This window comes from Gallinula chloropus (genome assembly GCF_964237585.1).
Source record: "Gallinula chloropus genome assembly, chromosome: 16".
Classification (NCBI taxonomy): domain Eukaryota; kingdom Metazoa; phylum Chordata; class Aves; order Gruiformes; family Rallidae; genus Gallinula; species Gallinula chloropus.
Window position 1 is genome coordinate 1,919,142 of NC_140101.1, and position 18,941 is coordinate 1,938,082.

The window sequence follows — 18,941 nt, forward strand, 5'->3', positions numbered from 1 at the left end:
GGTGCCTCTCGGTGTGCAGGGGTCAGCTAAAGCCCCCTCCCAACCTCTCCCCGAGCCCGGCTCCAGCGACAGACTCGCCCCAGCTCTGTTTTTAGCACATTCAAGTAGCTGCTTTCACAAGAGGTAAAAGAAAGTTCATGGATCCGTTGACGGATCAGCCCAAGCGGGAATTTCTCTGGGAATTCCTGCAATAGCAGGTTGGCTCCCGCGGAGGTGGAGTTTCCTCTGGATCTACCTCCACCCAGGCTCGGGGAGTGCTCCGGCCACCGGCTCCACGCTTGGGGGGCTGGGCTGAGAGACGCCACCGCTCCTTCCCAGCCAAGGTCAGCCAGAAACCCTCCCTGCTCTGCAAACTCCTGGCCTGTTAACCCTTGGGAAGAGCGGAGCCGCGGGGGCTGGCAGGGTTAGGCTGCAGGGCTGGCCTGTGCTCCGTAGGCGTGCAGGGGGCAGGGGGGCATCTTCCTCTCCCACCCAGCAGGCAGGGGAGGGGGCTGCAGGCCTGAGCCTTCATCCTGTTATGCTCCTCAGGAACCCGCTGCCAACCGGGCGGTCGTGGGGCCTGGGCGAGGACGGGCCACGGCGGCAGGAGGCCGGCGTTGGCGGGGTGACGGGTTTCTCGCTCGGAGGCAGGGAGCAACGGGGTGACGGCGCTCGGCACCGGTGACTGTGCTCTCTGGAATCTGAGACACGTCCCCGGCCATACTTGTGGTCGGGAACCATCTTCGGGTTGCAGCGACACAAACCACATTCACAGTGGCAGCGGTGCCGCTCAGGCACGCCTCTGACGCCGAGGACCGGCGTGACCCGACCCCACACACAGGACAGGCAGCTGCCCACTTCCCAGGGCCTCCAGAAGGTCCCCTTGTTCGGACTTGTTTCCTCCTCCCTCGCAGAGGTGGGCCTCTCCAAAATGGCACCCCCTCGCTTCACGGTCAGACCCTGCCAAGGGATGGAGGCTTTCCAGATGCTGCAGAGGCTCCAGACGGCGGGTTGGAGGGAACTCGCGTTCACAAACATGGGGCCAAGCCAAGAAGTTTCAAGGTAGCTCCAAGTGTCATGCCAGGGAGAGGGGCTGGGGCTCAGGTTTGGGCTGGGGCCACATCTGCTGGTTTGGGGATGAATGGAAACACGCCTGGCACATCTGGGGAGCAGCTCTTGCTTGAGGGGATCCCCGAGACCCATCCCACTCCACCCAAGCTGCTGTAAAGAGCAGCGAGCTGGCAGCTTTAGGTACATAACAGGCAGTTTGGGGACAGCCACCCAGGAGGGGCTTTTAGCACTCCCCATAGGCTGTGTGCTGTAAAGCTAAACTCTGTCCTCACTGACTGCCTCAGGATGGAGCAGGGCTGGAGCTGAGCTCTGGGAGCCCCGGTTCCCAACGCCCAATTCCGCAGCCCGAGGCCGGGCAGAGCCCATCTCCTCCCTTTGCTCATCCCCTGGCCCCGCCGGGGCAGGACGCGGCCGCTCTCTACCAGCACAGTCAGGGCCCTCTCCGAAACATCCGCACTTGGCCAGGGCTGCGAAGCCAGCTGTGCAGGAGGCATGGAAGTTCTCCCCCTGCCAGGAACCAGCTGGAGAGAGCAGGAGCGGCTCAGCAGCCGGTCCCGGCAGCGGACACCGCGCAGCTCCCCGGGGACGCGCCGCCCGCGCACGGTGTGCGAGTGCCACCTACAGGGACACCTCCGGGCTCCGGCCTGGGCGCCCCAAAACCGGCCATCCCCTTTCTCTAGCTGCCCCGGCTGCCCCGGGCCGGTGGCACGGCCCTAGGGCTCGGTTTAGGCTGGATGCAGGGCGGACCGCGGCGCTGAGGGAGACCCGCCGCCGGGTCGCAGCTACGGGCGACACTCCCGCGGGGCTCGACCGCGGCTGGAGCTGCTTCTCCCCGGCCCCCAGCACCACGGGACGGCTGGCTGGAGGCAGAGCTGCCGCCCGGCTCGCAGTGACTCCAGCGGGATGGGCTCACCGAGGAGCCCCGGGGCGGAGGGGAAGCAGAACCCGCCTGTGGCAGGGGCCGGGCAGGTTATAAAGGGCAGGTAGGGCTCCCGCCTGCCCGCTCCCACCCAGGCTAGGCTAGGCTGGGCACGGTTTCCCCGATGCGGAGCCACCCGGGGCTCGGCGAGCCCGCGGGGGACGGATCCCTGAGGGATGGATGGGGCAGCCGCCACCTGGGGATGCTGAGCCAGGCTGAGGGGGAGGCGGCCCGGCCCGGCCCGGCTGCTCGCGCCCCTCGGCAACGGATCGGGACACGCGTGCGGCTTCTGTAACGGCCCCTGAAACGGCACCGTGGGGAGAACGAGCGGCCGCGGGGCTCCCCCGCCGCGTTCCGTTACCGGACCGCCAGCGCGGCGGCCTGCGGCTGTTGGAGCCGGACTACACCTCCCACAGTGCCCCGCGGCGGGGCGGGGAGGCGCGGGGCACGCTGGGAGCTGTAGTCCCGCCGCTCGGCCCCGCACCGGGAAGAGGAGGGCGGGCGCCCTCAGGACTACAAATCCCGTCGTGCCCCGCGCCTCGCCCGCCCGGACTGCGGTACTGGGGGCTGTGGTGGGCACCGGGCAGCCGTCGCCAGCTCCCCCCCCCCCCCCGCCCGGCCCCCGGGACCGGTCGCCGCGGGGAGCGGCGCGATGGGCGGGGAGGAGGAGATCGTGCGCATCGCCCGGCGGCTGGACAAGATGGTGGCCAAGAAGAGCGCGGTGAGTGGCGGCGGCAGGGCCCCCCCCCTCCCTCCCGCAGCCCGGTTGGGGTGCGGGGGCTTCCCCCTTCCCCCGGCTGGGGGCCTGGCAAGCCGGGGCCTCCCTCTCCGCGGGGCTCCCGTCTTCGCTGCCGTGCTGTCGGGACCCCCCGCGCCTCCCCCGGTGCCCCGGGGCCTCCCCCATCCCCAGCCCCCGTTTTGGGGGGGGGGGCTGGTCCTCCTCCGCGGCGCCGCTGCCGCGGGGCAGCAGAAGCCTCCCCGCCGCCGGGGCCGGGCTCTCCTTCCCCGCAGCCGTTGCAGCGGCGCCCCCGCCCTCGCCGCGGGACCCCGGCCGTTGCGCTGGGCTGGGAGCCGCCCCGCTCCACCCCGCCGCCCGTTACTGGGGGCAGGAGGCGGGGGGGGGGGGGAGGTGGACTCCCCGCTGTGATGCTGTGGGACCCCCCCCCCCTCTTCCTCACGCACCCCCAGTCCCGCAGCTCAGCACCCCGTTCTGCTTCTGGGACCTTGCCCTCCCCGGGGAGCATCCTCAGCCTTCCCTGTCCCCACTGGGAGCCCTTGGGAAGGGGCGTCCTTGTGCACCCCCCTCCCCTGGCCTGGGGCTCTGTTTTGCCCTCAGGGATGACCCCCACGTGTCTGTATTTACCTCCTGCATCCCCATCCCATGCGAGCACCGCTCCTGCTCCCTCCCACTGGAGTGTGGAGGGTTGGCCTTGGTGCTGCCTGTGCTGCTGGGGGGTCTTGGGAGGGTGTTGTGACTGTCTGGGGGGGGACAGTGCAAGTGTTTCCCTGTCAGCTGGTGCTCCTACAGGCACGAACAGCATCACAAAGCACCAAGGCAGCGAGCTGGGTGACAAGGGGTTGTGATGGGAGGTAGGCTGTACACCAGTTTGTGAGGGGGGAGAGGCTTTTGGGGCCGGAGAGGGCTGTGGGGAGTGGGAGGTGAGGAGGGGAAGGGGTTAGGAGGATGCAGTGTTGGGGTGGTGGGATTCTGGGTGCCCTTGTGAACTTTTGGATGCTGGACCAGTTCTGCTGGCCGTGGATAGGGGTGCAGCTGTTGTAATGAGCCAGGAAAGGTGTGTTTGGGCTGAGCCTGTGACATCTCTTCCCATTGATGGCAGGTTTTCAGTGCCTTTGAAGCAGGGGAGAAGCAGCAGCTTTTGCTGCATTTGCTTCTAAGCTTTGTTGAGAAAGAGGCAGCTTCTTGGATGAGTGATGTGCCATGTTTCCTCTTGGTTGGCAGTTTATTTGGTACTGAGCTGTCCCACATCAGCTAAATTGCAACCTCTTCCTGCAGGATGGCTGCCTGGAGTACCTGCTTGTTGATTTAGTCTTTGCCTGGATCCCTGTTTGCTGCCTCTGTGTTGAGTGGCTCCCTCTCTGGTAAGGGTGACAGGAGTCACCCACTCATTTTGTATGTTAAGGGCTGGGTTTAATGAAGCCTGGTTGGCCCTTGGAGGAATGGAGAGGTGTGAAACTGCCTCAGTGGGAAGCTGCTCCTTCTGGGGAACAGTGATGCTCGGCTTGTGCCTGTGGGAGCTGCTTGTGCTGCACACTGGAAGCTTTGGCTCTGCTCTGGGTTGGTTGCTCAGCATCCGTTCTGTAGGGTGGCACCAGCAGCTGGATTGCTGCCTCCCAGGGATGGGAGAGGATGGAGCTGAGGACAGGGTCTGTCTGTGCAGGCTGCTTTGCTTCTCCACAGTCGGAGGCTCTGTAGGTCTTGTGCTGCAAAGGGGCTTGGAGTGGCTGGTGTTTTAAGTGAGCTGTCAAGTGTGAACACTGGAAGGGCTTGTTTGATACAGGGAGGATGGGAGGAGGGAGCCAGCTGAATGCAGACAGGCATACTCCAGGCTGTGTGGTCTGCTGAGTGCTGCTTGAAGGGAGGCTTAGCATTTGTTCCTGCCACCCCCCTGACAAATCTGGGGTATCTACAGATTGCCCAGTCATGTTCTTTTCTGGATCTAGGTTGTGGGATGAGGAGCTGATGTGAGGAAACTGCATATAATGAGTTTGAAGTGATGGCTCTTCAGCTTGGATGGCCTTGCTGCTGGTACCAGCTCTTGTCCTGAGCAGAGTGGGGCATCAACATGAGAACAAGGAAACAGCTGCATTAAGTTTCACACTGTAGAAAGAGAGGAGGATGCTTTTAGCCCTGTCTCTGGGCGATGATTCTGAGCTCTAGGTGGGTGACAAAAGTTCTTGCAACTCTGCTAGTTACTGCAAGCTAATGACATCATTCACTGGGGCCTCCAGACTGGTGAGTCAGATGGTAGGAGGATATACTCTCTGTCCTGAACAGCAAACAGGTTGTAGGATATACTCTCTGTCCTGAACAGCAAACCCAGTGGTGATCTTGCTGATACTTTAGGGAGGTCTTGTTGGTGTTTTTCCATTCAAATTCAGCTTTCTGACTTTCTTCCCAAGCTGTTCCATGTCTTTCCTAAAGGCTGAGGCACTCACTGTTTCCCTTTTCCTCTCCAGGATGGTGCAATGGATTTACTGAAAGAACTGAAGAGCATGCCAATGACTTTGGACTTGCTGCAGGTGAGTTGTACAGTGAGGGTAAAAAGCTGAAGTCTGTAGCTGGGTGAGTCTAAAATGTTATTTAGATAAATGGAATAGATTTCCTTGCACTTCTTGCCTCACTCAGAGTATCAAAATAAACATTACGTGCAGAAAATAGGCCTGACCCTGGGTTTTGGAGTGGCCATTAAATAGCTCTGGGCCACAGCCTGCTGTGTGAAACTTGTGTGTGGCTGATGGGGCAAATGTGGGCAACTGTGCAAACCTTTCTCAGGTCTTGAAAAGAGGAAAAGCCAGATGGAGGTGGTAAACAAAAGGCAGTTGTGGGAGAAGTTCCTTTAAGGCTTTGTGATGGTGATGTTCAGTTCATCACCATGGGGGAAGTGTGACCAGAAGTAGATTCAGAGGTTAAGGTTAAGGTGTGAGCCTTGGAGTTTTCAGTCTGCATGTCCTTAGGGGTGTGTGGAGAAGGTGTCTGTGGGTGAGTTGATGTTTACCACCACCTGGCTTTGAGTAAGCTGGGGAATCCTGTTGCTCTTCCAAACTTATGGGAGATGAGCGTTGTGCCAGTCCTTGGGTACCTCCTGTGGTGGTGGCTGCTTGGAGTTTGTGCTGCTTTCAGCCAGTGGCAGCTCCCTGCTCCTGAGGGGCTCATGTGAGTGCTCCCTTGCAGTCCACCCGCATCGGGATGTCGGTGAACGCGCTGAGGAAGCAGAGCACGGATGAAGAAGTGATATCACTTGCCAAATCCCTCATCAAATCTTGGAAGAAACTTCTAGGTAAGGATATCAGCGTGTTCCTGTCGCATTCAGCTTGTGGAGGAGCTGCCTTCAGCTGGAGGCTGGGCTTCTCAGCAGAACATCTCTCTTGATTGACATAGAATATTCCTGTAAATCAGCCCTCACAATTGCACCCTCTGCCTTTCAAGTATTGTCTCTCCCTGTGCTTTCCTCTAGATTTAGCTCCTCTTTGAAAGAGCATTGAAAACTACAGGACTGTTCTTACCATCTACCTGTCCACATCATAATTAGCAGCATTATTTGTAGAACAGCTCCTCTCTGAGCCCTGAGAGCTCGTGTGCTCCTTGGCTGCAGTTCAGTGTGTGCTGCCAGCCTCCTGCAGCAGCTTGGAAAAAGAAATGCTGGGGTGCATTTTGGGTGCTGAGTTGGAGAAGGACCTGAGTTTAACACCTTGTACACTAATCCACCTGGGTTTTCCTGCTGGGGAGGCTTTCGTGGTGATGGATGCTGCTCAGATGGAGCTTTTAATTCTGTCTGGGAAATCTTAATGCTGATATAGCACCCACAGATGCCAGCATTACAGGTGGAGGGATTAGAAATACAGGCTGAGTGGTTACCTTTGGGGTAGGATGGGTTGGAAGGGCAGCCCTACCTGTGTCCTGCTGGCAAGACTGTGTGCCTCCCACCCTGTGTGCCTCCCACCCTGTGGTAGGGGCACAGGACCCCAATGAGAAATTCAAACACTCCTTATTTTGTTCTAAATAGATCTTCTGGGCAGATTCCTGTAGCCAAGAACAAGTGCTGTTTGAGGCTAAATGAAATGTGCATCGTGCATCTGGCTCTAATCTGCACCCCAGGGCTCCCAGAGTTGACAGGCTGTCTATGAGCCAGCAGTGTGTCTGGGGGCTGAGAGAGCCAGTGGGATCCTGGGGGCATCAGGAGGAGTGTGGCCAGCAGGTCACAGGAGGGGATCCTCCCCCTCTGCTCTGCCCTGCTCAGGCCCCACCTGGAGAGTTGTGTCCAGTTCTGGGCTCCCTGGGATCAAACAGACAGGGATCTCCTGGAGAGAGTCCAGAGGAGGGACAGAGATGCTGAAGGGGCTGGAGCATCTCCTCTGTGAGGAAAGGCTGAGGGAGCTGGGGCTGTTCAGCCTGGAGAGAAGAAGACTCAGGGGGGACCTTATTAATGTTTATCAGTATCTGAAGGATGGGATGCAGGGGGAAATGGGCAGCCCCTTGTCAGTGTCTGTGGGGACAGGACAAGGGGCAATGGCTGCAAGTTAGAGCAGAGGAAGAACTTTGCCCCAGGGAGGGTGAGGGAGCCCTGGGACAGGCTGCCCAGGGGGTGTGGAGTCTCCATCTCTGGAGAGATTCCAGCCCCGTCTGGATGCCACCCTGTGCAATATGAGCTGGGGAGCTGCTTTGGCAGGGGGTTGGACCCCATGAGCTCTGGGGGTCCCTTCCAACCCCTGGGATTCTGTGATTCCTTGTTAGGCTAAATGAGCTCTAGAAGCACTGCTTTCCTGTCCAGGCTGGGACTGTCCCCTCTCTTGGGGTTGATGTGTATGGTCAAACTTCTTCCACAGTGTAATGAAAGTCCTCTCCAGGGTTGTGCTTTTGGCTTTCAGCAGCACTTGGGAAAACACTAGAAGTTGGATTCCCTGCTGGAGTAGCTTGTGGTGGCTCATGAGGTGTTGGCTGGAAACTGCTGCTTTTAGTGGTGCTTTAGAGCACTTGATCTAATCTGTAGTCAGCAGCCAGGGTGTCTCTGAAAGAAACTTTTGTGATGAGGAAAGCCTTGTGAGGAAGCTTATCTCCTGGGCAGGGAGGATGATTGCTCTGGAGTTGGCTGGGAAAGCTTTATGTTTGAGTTAATTTCTACTTAGAAAAGATCCCTTGGAAAGCATGGAAAGCATCCCTTCCCCTGATTCTTTTTAGAGAGTAATTACAAACCTTAGGCTAGCTGTGTGTTCTAAGACACCAGTTAGGGGATGTGGGGTTGGTAGAGTAAAGATCTGTTCTTTTCTCTCAAATATAGATGCTTCTGAGGAAAAAAGTGAGGAGAAAAAGAAAAGCCTGTCCTTGCCAACATCTTCCTCAAAGGAGACTGGGAACTCCAAGGACCAAAGGTAATGTTTCCTGTTAACCAGAAGTGATACTATTACAGAGTTTTCTGGCATGAATTTTCAAGTGTCTGAGTTAAGTTTTGCTCAGTCAGATTCCTGGTCAGAGACCCCAGGAGGCTGGACTTCTTCAGAGCCAATCTGTGTGGTGCTCTTAATGAACTGCAACAGGGGAATAAACATCTCCTGAATCCAGTGGCTTTAGTGAGTTCCTCATTTTATTCACATCTCATGTTTTTCCACTCCTGGCCATGTGTTGGTTTTTCTAATAGCAAAACATCTCTCTGTTGGGTTTTTTTTTTGTGTTGCATTTTTATATATTTCTGCTTATTTCTACCTTTGAACTCCTTAGAATGAAGATTATTTGTGGCCTTTGCAGTCTCAAGTGATGGATGGGATTGATTCATACATCACTATAGTCAAACTTCCATCTCTTTGTCCTCTTGGCAAATCCCAGCAGAAACCTGGGCTGGGCTGATGTCCACCTAGCTGGCAGGTCTGCTGCATGCTGGCTCCTTGGCCCTGCCTTGAATCTTGCATCTTGGTTTCCAGTGGCCACCACTGCACTTGCTAAGCCCTTGAGCAGAGACAGGGATCAAAGAGGAAGGACACATGTGGTTTGGAGCTTTGTTCCAGGTCCCTGGAGGGTGTGTGCTTCAGAGGTTTGACCCTTAAGTGATCCAGCCAATTTCCCAAGCTTGCCAGATGAATTAGAGTAGGAAGGCTGTATCCCTGCTGGTTTGCAGCTCTTCCACCTTTGCAGCCTGTCTCTCTTGGTCACCTTCTTGTCACTCCACCCTTTGTTTTCCCTTTTCTTTGCTCAGGTGTGATGCTTTGGTGTGAGCCTTTGCAGCTCTTCAGAGCGCTGCTGCTGAAGGCTACTCATGCTGAGCCCTTCCCACCCCTGTGACTCTGTGAATGCTTATTCTCCAGAGCTATGAAATAAGCTACTAATAATCTGCCTTGACACACAACAAATGTAAAAATATGGCAGCACCCAAAGGTCTTTGTCCTTTGAAGCCCAGGCTGTGGTGATGGGAGTCTGACTGGTCACTTGGTGTGTGTTGCTGCTTCAGATGCAGCTGCTATCAAGCCACTGAAGGGGTCAGCTTGAATTCAGATACAGTTCAGATCCTTCAGCCACTTAGTCTGGCAGTTTGGCTGGGCCTCCCTCTTCTGTCAGGGAGAAATACTTGAGCAGCTCTTGGCCTGGAACTTGTCCTGCTTTCTGGAATGCAGATGTGAAAAAATCCCCCTGCAGTGACTGGAGAGACCTGAAGGCTCTCAGCCAGGCTGTGTGGAGCTGGCACCTGTGGAATTACATGCTGTATTGCTGTAACCTGAAGCATACTCTGTTCTACTGGGGTGTTTTAGACCACGAGTGCAGTACACCCCCATGGGCTGTGCCTAATGTTTCAGCCTGGCAGCACGAGCCTTTTCTTTTCCAGGATCCTCTAAGCTGCCTTTATTAGAAGGTTTTTGGATCTGTGGCCTGAATTCAGCTCTTCCATGGGATTTTCCTCCAGTGCTGCCCTGAGTGCTGCCTGCAGGCTCTGGCTCTTGCTTTGCCACTCTTTTGCTCCAGCCTTTTTGCTGTATAAGTTTTTCTTGCTGGGTAGGTTCATAAGCTCTTTCCCCTGTCTAACAGGAACAGGGTGAACCACAAGGATTTCCTGAAGTGAGTCTTCTAGGTGTGTCTGAGGTCTGTTTCCCAACTCTTCTAGTTACAAGCTAGTGTGTGCTCTGCTGCAGACAGCCCACGTGTACTGCCCTAGGATGGGTGCAGGAGTACCTGATGGCAGTGTGAACACCCCCTGGATGGATGTTCATCACCTGACTGGTTATTTACGAGCAAAGTTGTTTATTTCTTTTTGTAATATGTGCAGTTTTGAGGTGTTAGGGCACAGATCCATTCCTTAAGCCTCCTGCAGTGCTGCCCAGTGAATCCAGCTGGTAAAAAGTGTCACTGGTCAAAGAGAAACACTAAGTGAGCAATATAATCTCCCTTGTGGAGTGCATCTGTTTCATCTGAGCAGGGAATTAATCCTCAGCTATGGTCTGAGCTAGCAGTTCACTGAAGGTGTACTGGTGGATGCTTCTTAAAAGGGCCTTGGTGAGGTTTTGAGCTGCAGAAATCCAGTCGCCCTAATGATGATCCAAGGGCTTGGAGGCACTGCAGGGCCAGGCTGGATTTGAACTCAGCAGCAGCAGGGTCTCCCAGGAGATGTCCCTGGAGTTGCCTGGCTGGGTTTGTGCAGCAGCACACTCAGAAGGTTTCCAGTTTAGTGCTGTTTTCCTGGGCTGACTAATCCCTGCCAGGGCAGTGCCATGGAAATGCTGGTTCAAACCAGATTTATTTCTGATGGCAAAGAGCTGGCAGGGGTGACCCATCCTATAACAGCAGCTGTCAAGCCACTCAGATGTTGGAGGAGATCTGCTGGTGTGGCATGGCTGAGATATCAGAGTTTCTCTGGGGGGATTTTCTGTTGCTTTTTTCCCCCCTTTGTCTTTTGCTGCATTAATGTCACCAGGCACTGGCCATAAATACAGTGCATTTTACAGCCCAAACACCAAAGTCAGAGCAATTTCTGCTGAAAAATTTCCTGTTCTGCTGCCTAGCTTTAAGGAGTAGGGGGAGGAAGCTCTCTAAAATCATCTGGGACTCATAACAGCCCCTCTCTTTTACCAGCTGTATCTGCAGGGCTAACTGACTCTGCATGCAGCTGTGAGGCTGTATGGCTGAGGGGCTGGGTGAGGTGTCTCCTGCAGCACACAGACCTCACAGCAGTGTGTGTGAGCCCAGCCTGTGCTGTCTGTCCAGCCAGCTCCCCTGAGCCAGCCACAGCAGGGGGGTGTTTGCATCCCCTTGCAGGTGGAAATGAAGTTATGTGTGTGAGTGTTTATTAGTCCTGTGCCAGCCTGGCACCTCTCTGAGCCCTGTGTGGCTGTGTAGGGCAGCTCTGCTGTGAGTGTTCAGGCTTGTCCAGGTTACAGGGAGAAGGAAGCCCCTCTGATGGGCTGCACTTTGGGGATTGGGTTTTCTTCTATTATGGGAGCTGAAGGAGACGTTTTCCTTCTTTTCCTCAGTGTGGCAGCTCCTTCTGGAGGGGTAGCATAGGCTTCTCTGATTTCTGCCTCAGAAGGCACCGTGCTGCACTCCTTGTTGGCTACAAGAGCTGGAGAGTGCTTTTGGCAGTAAGGGATGTGAGGTGAGGAACCAGCACCTGCTGAGATTCACCTTAGTGGTGCTTCCTGCTCCCTTACAGCCTCCATGTCCTGCAGAGTAACAGAGGAAGATAGCACCATGTATCAGCACTACACTGCCAAACAGAGAGTGTCCTTATGGTCTCAGGAAGTCCTGAGTTACTGATGGTACCCAGCAGCTTCCTGATGCTTTCAGCTGATGCCTGGTGGGGCAGCACTTGTGATGTGTTCACTAACAGCAGCTGGTTGGCAGGTCTGCTGCATGGATTAAACCTCCCTTTACAGCCAGGAGAGTCCACAGCAGAGCTCACACCTGCATTGGTGGCCTTGGCTGCTGTGTTGCACTCTGTGCTGATCCAGGGCACGTGTCTCTTCACTGCTTTCCTCTCACTGGTGGTGTGTTATGATTAACAGGATGCTTGGCCACGTACCTGCTGATGCCTCCTCTGTGCCAGTGACCCAGGTGGAGACATCCTGACAGGTGGTGTTTCTCTTTCAGCTCCAACAGAAAGCAGGAGCCCCCGAAGACTCCGACCACCCCCAAAATCACCACCTTCCCCCCAGCACCCGTCACCTGCGATGCTGTTCGCAACAAATGCAGGGAGATGCTGACCACAGCCCTGCAGGCTGATGGTGAGTGCTGGGGGACACCTGAAGCGCTTCACAGCTCCTGGTGCACTCTGAGAGAGATCTCTGTGGATGGAGGTCAGAGGCCTCTGCTCCTCTTGGAGAAACTCTTCTGGAGCAGCCTTGTGGAGGTGTTGTTGCCATCAGCTCTGTCTGGCCACTGGTTGGTGTCCCTTTGCCAGACTGGCTGTTGTTACAGCTTGCAGGTGGCTGTGGCTTGAGCCAGGGGCATGACAATGTGTTGGGTGATGGCTGAGAAGAACGTGGGGTTACATGGGGTCTTCTGCTCTGGAGCCTGGGGTGGTCTGGCCAGGAGTTTCATCTTCAGGTGTGCAGGTATTTGCTTCCCTTTCCAGGTCTCAGTCTTGTCTGATGGCTGTAAAGTGAAGTGGTCACCCCTGCTCACCCTGAGGGCACAAAGTGAAGCTGTAACAATACCTGGAGTCTGTCGGTAACGGTGTTCATGCCAGTCACCACCTGCCCTTAGACCTCCCTGCTCCTGCAGACTGCAGCCCCTGAAGTCCCTTGGGTCTGGGGTGGAATAGGTGTCTCTTGCACTCAGGATGAGCCACCTGAAATGAGAGGCAACTGCAGGTGCTCAGCATCTCTGAAAGTCAGGTTTGAAGCACCTCAAGCTGAACACCTCCTTGTGCCCAAATCACAGATCCCTTTGGAAAACTGGAGTCTTAAGCACTGCAGAGTTTTATTAATTTGGAGCCAGGGAATGTAGATGACAGATGGAGAAGTTCACAGAGTCTTTATTCCTATGCACATGCACGTGTTTATATATATTCTGCATGAAATATTGTGTGTAACTCTAGAATAACCCTTTCCATATGAAATCTGGTAAACAGTCTCCTTAAATCTGTTCCTAACATCATCCCTGCTCCCTGCTTTATAGCACTGTTTACCAGAGCCAGTGTCCAAACTCCCAGCAGCTACTGCACTCTGTATGATGCTGTTTAATTGGCAAGAAACAATGTGTGAAAGGAGGGAAGGGGCAGGGAGAGTCCTGAGCTGAGGAGAGAATGAAAGCCTGACTGATGCTCTATGCTTGATTGAGTAGAGCTGCATCTCATCTGATACCTGATGAGCCTCAATTCCTGTGTGTGTATATATATATATATATATATATATATATGTTTGATTTCAACTATACCAAGAATGCATTGGAAAACTCTGCTGTGGGGACCAGGTTCTTGTTAGCTTTGCCTGGTGCAGCCCATCTCTTTGAGGCAGATTGGCTGGATTGGGCTGTTCTCATCACTTTCAGGAGGGTCAGAGAGCAGCTAGAGCAGAGGCCAAGATGTCAGATGATGGAAAGAGCATGTAGATCAAACTAGCAAATTATCTAGAGGTGTATCTCAGCCACTGACCTTGTGTTTCTCTTGTCTTACAGATGACTATATTGCCATAGGTGCTGACTGTGAGCACATAGCAGCCCAGATTGAAGAATATATCCTTACTGGATGGGGGAGGATGGGTGTCCTCCAGGGCCATGGAATGGATGTGCCTGGAGGAGAAGTGGGACAGTGTCTTTGCCTAAATGTTCTGCTGCAGATCTGCTTCTCAGGGCTTTGGGGTTGAGCCCTGGGTCACTCAGGAACCACCAGTGTGGTGTTGGGAGCTCAGGGCAGAGCCCTTGCTGGTGTGATGGACATGGTTATTCCCTTCCTGTTAGCACCATACTGGGCTGTCATCTCCACTTGGCAATTTAACCCTTCCTTCCTTCAGCTTTAATCCATCCCCCTTGTCCTGCCAGTCTCTGCCCTTTAACAAGCTGATTCCCCTCCTGTTCCTCTGCTCCCTTCAGGGACTGGAAGGCTGCAGTGAGGTCCCCCCACAGCCTTCTCTTCTCCAGGCTGACCCAGCCCAGCTCCCTCAGCCTCTCTCCATAGGGGAGCTGCTCCAGCCCTCTGATCATCCCCGTGGCTCCTCTGACCCCTCTCCACCAGCCCCACATCTTCCTTGTGTTGGGCCCCAGCTCTGGACACAGGACTCCAGCTGGGGAGGGCAGAGCAGAGAGGGACAATCCCCTCCCTGTCCCTGCTGCCACCCCTGTGCTGATGGAGCCCAGGATCCCATCGCCCTTCCCAGCTGCAGGAGCCACTGCTGCTCAGGGGAAGTTTCTCATCCCCCACGACCCCCAGGTCCTGCTCAGCAGGGCTGCTCCCCAGGAGCTCCTCTCCCAGCCTGTATCCATGTCTGGGATTCTCCACTCTCTGTGGCCTGGCAGTGAGTTACCTCCCTGCTCTGGTGTGGGAGCTGCCTGGAGGCTTCTGTGTTGCCTGCAGGCTCCTTGACTGCCCAGCACGCATCTACCAGGACGTGAAGAACACGGACATGAAGTACAAGAACCGAGTGAGGAGCCGCATCTCCAACCTGAAGGACTCCAAGAACCCCGAGCTGAAGAAGAACGTGCTGTGTGGGGCCATCACCCCCGAGCAGATCGCCGTGATGACCTCGGAGGTGAGGAAGCCCGAGGAGCAGGGGATGCTCCTGCCACAGGCTGTGTCATATGGTTTAGTTGGAAGCCAGGGGCTGGTGTGCTGCCAGCCTGGCAGGTTTCTGTGCTGCTGCTGCCAGAGTGCACGGGGAATGAGCCAGCTGTGGGGCTTGAGGTGTGGAGAGCAGGGGCAGTGGATCATGGGGGGGCTTGGGATGAACCACAAGCCAGGAGCAAAGGGCTCCATTCTGTCTTAATGCCCATCTGTCAGGCTGCCCTTTAGAAGACAACAGTGTCTTCTTCTAAAATAGAGATAAATAGAATCCCAGACTGGGCTGGGTTGGAAGGGACCCCAAGGGTCACAGAGCTCCAACCCCCTGCCACAGGCAGGGACACCAACCTCCAGGTCTGGAGCTACACAAGGTTGCCCAGGGCCCCATCCAACCTGGCCTTGAACACCCCCAGGGATGGGGCACCCACCCCCTCTCTGAACAGCCTGTTCCAGCCCCTCACCACCCTCCCTGTAAAAAACAGAGGGAGACCTTCTGTATTTTTATTAACTCTCTGGTGAACTCGCTGTTTGGGGTGCTGGAAGTGCCCAGTAGGTGAACTGGCATTTATGAAAGTGTTCAAAGCCATTAAACTCTTTCCACTGCAGTGGGTGTGGTGGCAAAACTGGACAGATGTGGTTTTGTTGCTCTTTTCTTTGAAAGGAAATGGCCAGTAACGAGCTGAAAGAGATCAGGAAAGCCATGACAAAGGAAGCAATCCGGGAGCATCAGATGGCCAAGACAGGAGGGACACAGACTGACCTCTTCACCTGTGGGAAATGCAAGAAGAAGAACTGCACCTACACCCAGGTTAGTCTTCCTGCTCCTGCAGCCTGCACACACGGGTGACCCCTGCCCAGGACATGATCCATCACTGTCACGAGCTCGTAGTGCTCTGTGACACTGCCAGCATGGCACAAACTGTGCCAGTGTTGGAGAGAACCTTTCTGTGCACTTGAGGCTCTCTAAAACCTGCTGCTTTTACACAGTGATTTTGTACACATCTTTCCCTGGGGCCCAACACAAGGAAGATGTGGGGCTGGTGGAGAGGGGTCAGAGGAGCCACGGGGATGCTCAGAGGGCTGGAGCAGCTCCCCTATGGAGAGAGGCTGAAGGAGCTGGGCTGGGTCAGCCTGGAGAAGAGAAGGCTGTGGGGGGACCTCATTGCAGCCTCCCAGTCCCTGAAGGGAGCAGAGGAACAGGAGGGGAATCAGCTTGTTAAAGGGCAGAGACTGGCAGGACAAGGAGGATGGGTTAAAGCTGAAGGAAGGAAGGTTTAGATTGGATATTGGGGGAAGTTCTTTGCAGAGAGAGTGGTGAGGGGCTGGAACAGGCTGCCCAGAGAGGGTGTGGATGCCCCATCCCTGGGGGTGTTCAAGGCCAGGTTGGATGGGGCCCTGGGCAGCCTTGTGTAGCTCCAGGCTGGAGGTTGGTGTCCCTGCCTGTGGCAGGGGGTTGGAGCTCTCTGACCCTTGGGGTCCCTTCCAACCCAGCCCAGTCTGGGATTCTATGATTCAGTAACTTTTGGGCTCCTTTGTACCAGAGCAGGGGGTGTGCAGCACCAGGGGGGCTTTCAGGAGTACACCAGTGCTGCTTGGGCAGTAGGTGCTGGGAACGTGGGGGTTCAGACAAGAGGAGAGTGGGTAGTGTAGAGGAGAGAGACTGCAGGAACTGAGGAGGCATGTGGATGGGATTGAAAGCACAAATTGAGAATAGAGATAAGCTGCTGCTGGACAACCCCTGATTGATTTAAAATCAACCATGAAACAGCTGTGACAGGGACTGAAGGAAGCAGTGATGTGAGCAGGCAGGGGGGATTGTTCTCCTCAGTGGACAGCTGCTGGCAGCCTTGTGCCTGGCTGGTGGGTTGTAGTTCCCATGCTCAGGCCAGGCATCTGGAGAGAAACCAGCCTGTGCTGGGAGTCAGGGCTTCAGAATGTGCAGATGCCCAGAAATGCACCAGGCAGCTGCTCCTGAGGGGGTGTGCAAACACACACACCCACACACACCCACACACACCCACACACACCCACCCACACACACACTCTGCCTGTGCAAGCGCTGGGGGAAGCTCCTCTGGCTGCTGGGGCTTGGTGTGCACTCACAGATGAGAGCCAGGCAGCTGACCAGGGATTTTCCTCTGGCTCAGCAGCAGCCTCTCATCGTGCAGGCTGGCTCAGGCTCTGCCAGAGCTCCCAGTAAGTCAGCTGGAAGCGCTGCCTGGGCTGTCACGCTGGCTCCAGCAGCGTGTGGGGCTCTCCTCTCCACCTGTAGTGGACTGGAGCCTGTGTGGAATTTGGGACAGGTGACAACAGTGTCTTGTAGAATAGAGATATGAGAAGGGCTTGCTGTATTTTTATTAGCTCTCTGAATTGCTGTTTGACTGGGATGCTGGAAGTGCCAAGTAGGTGAACTGGCATTCATGAAAGTGTTCAAAGCCCCAGGCAGTGACACTGGCTGAGGATCCTGGAATTTGGCTGTGCAGTGTTTGTGCAAGACATGCTTAATTTACATCATGCAAATGCTGTGACTCTTGCACTTTGGGTAATTGCACATGCAGGTCACCATCATTACCCTGTGACGTGGTTCTGCTGCTCAGGGTGCACAGGGAGTGCCAGTATTTGCAGGGCAGATCTGCCTTGTGCTATTCACATGCCCTGGAAATGGGATTTTTAGCAAAGTCTGTTTCTGGCAAGAGCCCAGTCAGAGGCAGCAGTCACATCTGGGTTACATATCAGGCTCCTTAATGGCTCAAATGTGAAACAGGCTGGAAGTGTGCAGGGCTTGGTAACCCAGAGCATGTTCCTGGGAGTCCAGGACACAGGACTGGTCCCTAAAAGGGACTTTTGTTATGTGTGGCTGTGGAGCTCCTGCTTGATGGCTGAGGGCTTTGTAGTTTAGTAGTAACGAATCACTCTCATTAGATTTTGTAAAGAATCATAGAATGCGTTGGGTTGGGAGGGACCTTTAGAGGTCATCCCTCAGCCTCTCTCCATAGGGGAGCTGCTCCAGCCCTCTGAGCATCTTCATGGCTCCTCTGACCCCTCTCCACCAGCCCCACATCTTCCTTGTGTTGGGCCCCAGCTCTGGACACAGGACTCCAGCTGGGGAGGGCAGAGCAGAGAGGGACAATCCCCTCCCTGTCCCTGCTGCCACCCCTCTGGTGATGGAGCCCAGGATCCCATCGCCCTTCCCAGCTGCAGGAGCCACTGCTGCTCAGGGGAAGTTCTTCCTCCCCCATGACTCCCAGGTCCTTCTCAGCAGGGCTGCTCTCCAGGAGCTCTTCTCCCAGGCTGTTTATCTGTCTGGGATTCTTCCAGCCCAAGTGTTGAACCTCATGAGGTTCACCCAGGCCCCACCTCTCCATCCTGTCAGGATCCCTCTGGAATCAGGGCTCATTTCACAGGGAAGCTCCCTTTGCCCTCGGGGGCCTCCGTGCCTCATTGATTACTGACAGTGTGACCCCAGCATGACTGGTGGGGGGGCTGGAGGGACAGGGAGATGCCTGATAGCTGCTGTGGGGCCACGTGTGATGCTTGTGTCCCCCTTTCCCTTGCCCCTCACCCCCCTGTGTCCCCCCCAGGTGCAGACCCGCAGCTCGGACGAGCCCATGACCACCTTCGTCGTGTGCAACGAGTGTGGGAACCGCTGGAAGGTATCACGCTGCTGGGGTGGCTGCACCCACCCTGCTGCAGGCACTGAGCTGAGCTGCTGCCCTCAGGGGTGCTTGCCAAACGCTGTGACTGGCTCTGGCCAGCGATCTGTCCTCCCAGCACAGAGCTGGGAGTTGCTGGGTTCATCCCATCTCTGCAGACTGGCTGGGGCCAAGTCTGACTTTGGCTTCCCCTGCCTCCCTCCTCACATCCCCTCTTCGGCTGTGACCAGCCTCATGGTGCTTTCCATGCTCCCTCTGTCCCCTGAGAGGTGGGTGGTGATGACATTCAGTGTTTTAATACTTCTCTGCTGTGCACAGAGCTTTGGGGGGGGGGGGGGGCGGAGCAGGAATCTCCTGGTTGGTGGTGAGCAGAAACAGCACCACGTGCCAAAGAGCCACAGCTGAGAGATTCAGGCAGGAGCTCTGTGTGACCCCAACTCCAGGGGCTGAGCCCCCACCTCTGCAAACTCCCCCAGCCCTTGCCAGCTGCAGAAACAAGACCATCACCTGGATCCTTGTCTTCTTCTAGGCAGCACACGCATGACCCCATAACTCCCCTTGGCAGTGAGCTTTTCTAACCAGGGTTTAACCTCCCTTCTCTTGCAGTTCTGCTGATATGTGCCATGGCCTGAGAGCAGCAGCCCAACGCTGCCCAGAGCTCAGCCTCCTCACACCAGCTCCCACAGCAGTTGTGTCTTGTGTCCCAAGTGAGTTTGCATTGTCACGCTGAGAGAGCCGCTCTGGGCAGCCCTGCGAATCCTGGGGCCTCAGTGGAGCCACAGCTGGGGGCTGACAGGTTGGTCAGGAGAGCTCACTAAACACCCCTAGTCGTTATTTTTCTCATCTAAGCCATTATGGTCACTTTTTTTCTTCTAATATTAAACATTT

The 18,941-nt window shown here is 55.7% G+C and overlaps 1 protein-coding gene across 1 annotated transcript; it reads left to right on the forward strand.

The window, feature by feature from the left end:
• Nucleotides 1–2,531: 2,531 nt before the first annotated feature.
• TCEA2 (transcription elongation factor A2) lies at nucleotides 2,532–18,941 on the forward strand. The gene is made up of 10 exons (XM_084271694.1): nucleotides 2,532–2,690; nucleotides 5,168–5,230; nucleotides 5,883–5,988; nucleotides 7,987–8,077; nucleotides 11,775–11,908; nucleotides 13,302–13,358; nucleotides 14,217–14,371; nucleotides 15,062–15,208; nucleotides 17,982–18,053; nucleotides 18,660–18,941. Exons 1-10 carry the CDS (start codon nucleotides 2,622–2,624, stop codon nucleotides 18,666–18,668), a joined length of 903 nt encoding a protein of 300 aa, XP_084127820.1. The 5' UTR covers nucleotides 2,532–2,621; the 3' UTR covers nucleotides 18,669–18,941.

Excerpts from the sequence above, each read along its gene's own strand:
- TCEA2 (XM_084271694.1), top strand. The coding sequence starts at position 2,622 with ATGGGCGGGGAGGAGGAGATCGTGCGCATCGCCCGGCGGCTGGACAAG. Across the intron at positions 11,909-13,301 it reads CACAGCCCTGCAGGCTGATG|ATGACTATATTGCCATAGGT; the intron begins GTGAGTGCTGGG and ends CTTGTCTTACAG. Across the intron at positions 14,372-15,061 it reads TCGCCGTGATGACCTCGGAG|GAAATGGCCAGTAACGAGCT; the intron begins GTGAGGAAGCCC and ends TTTCTTTGAAAG.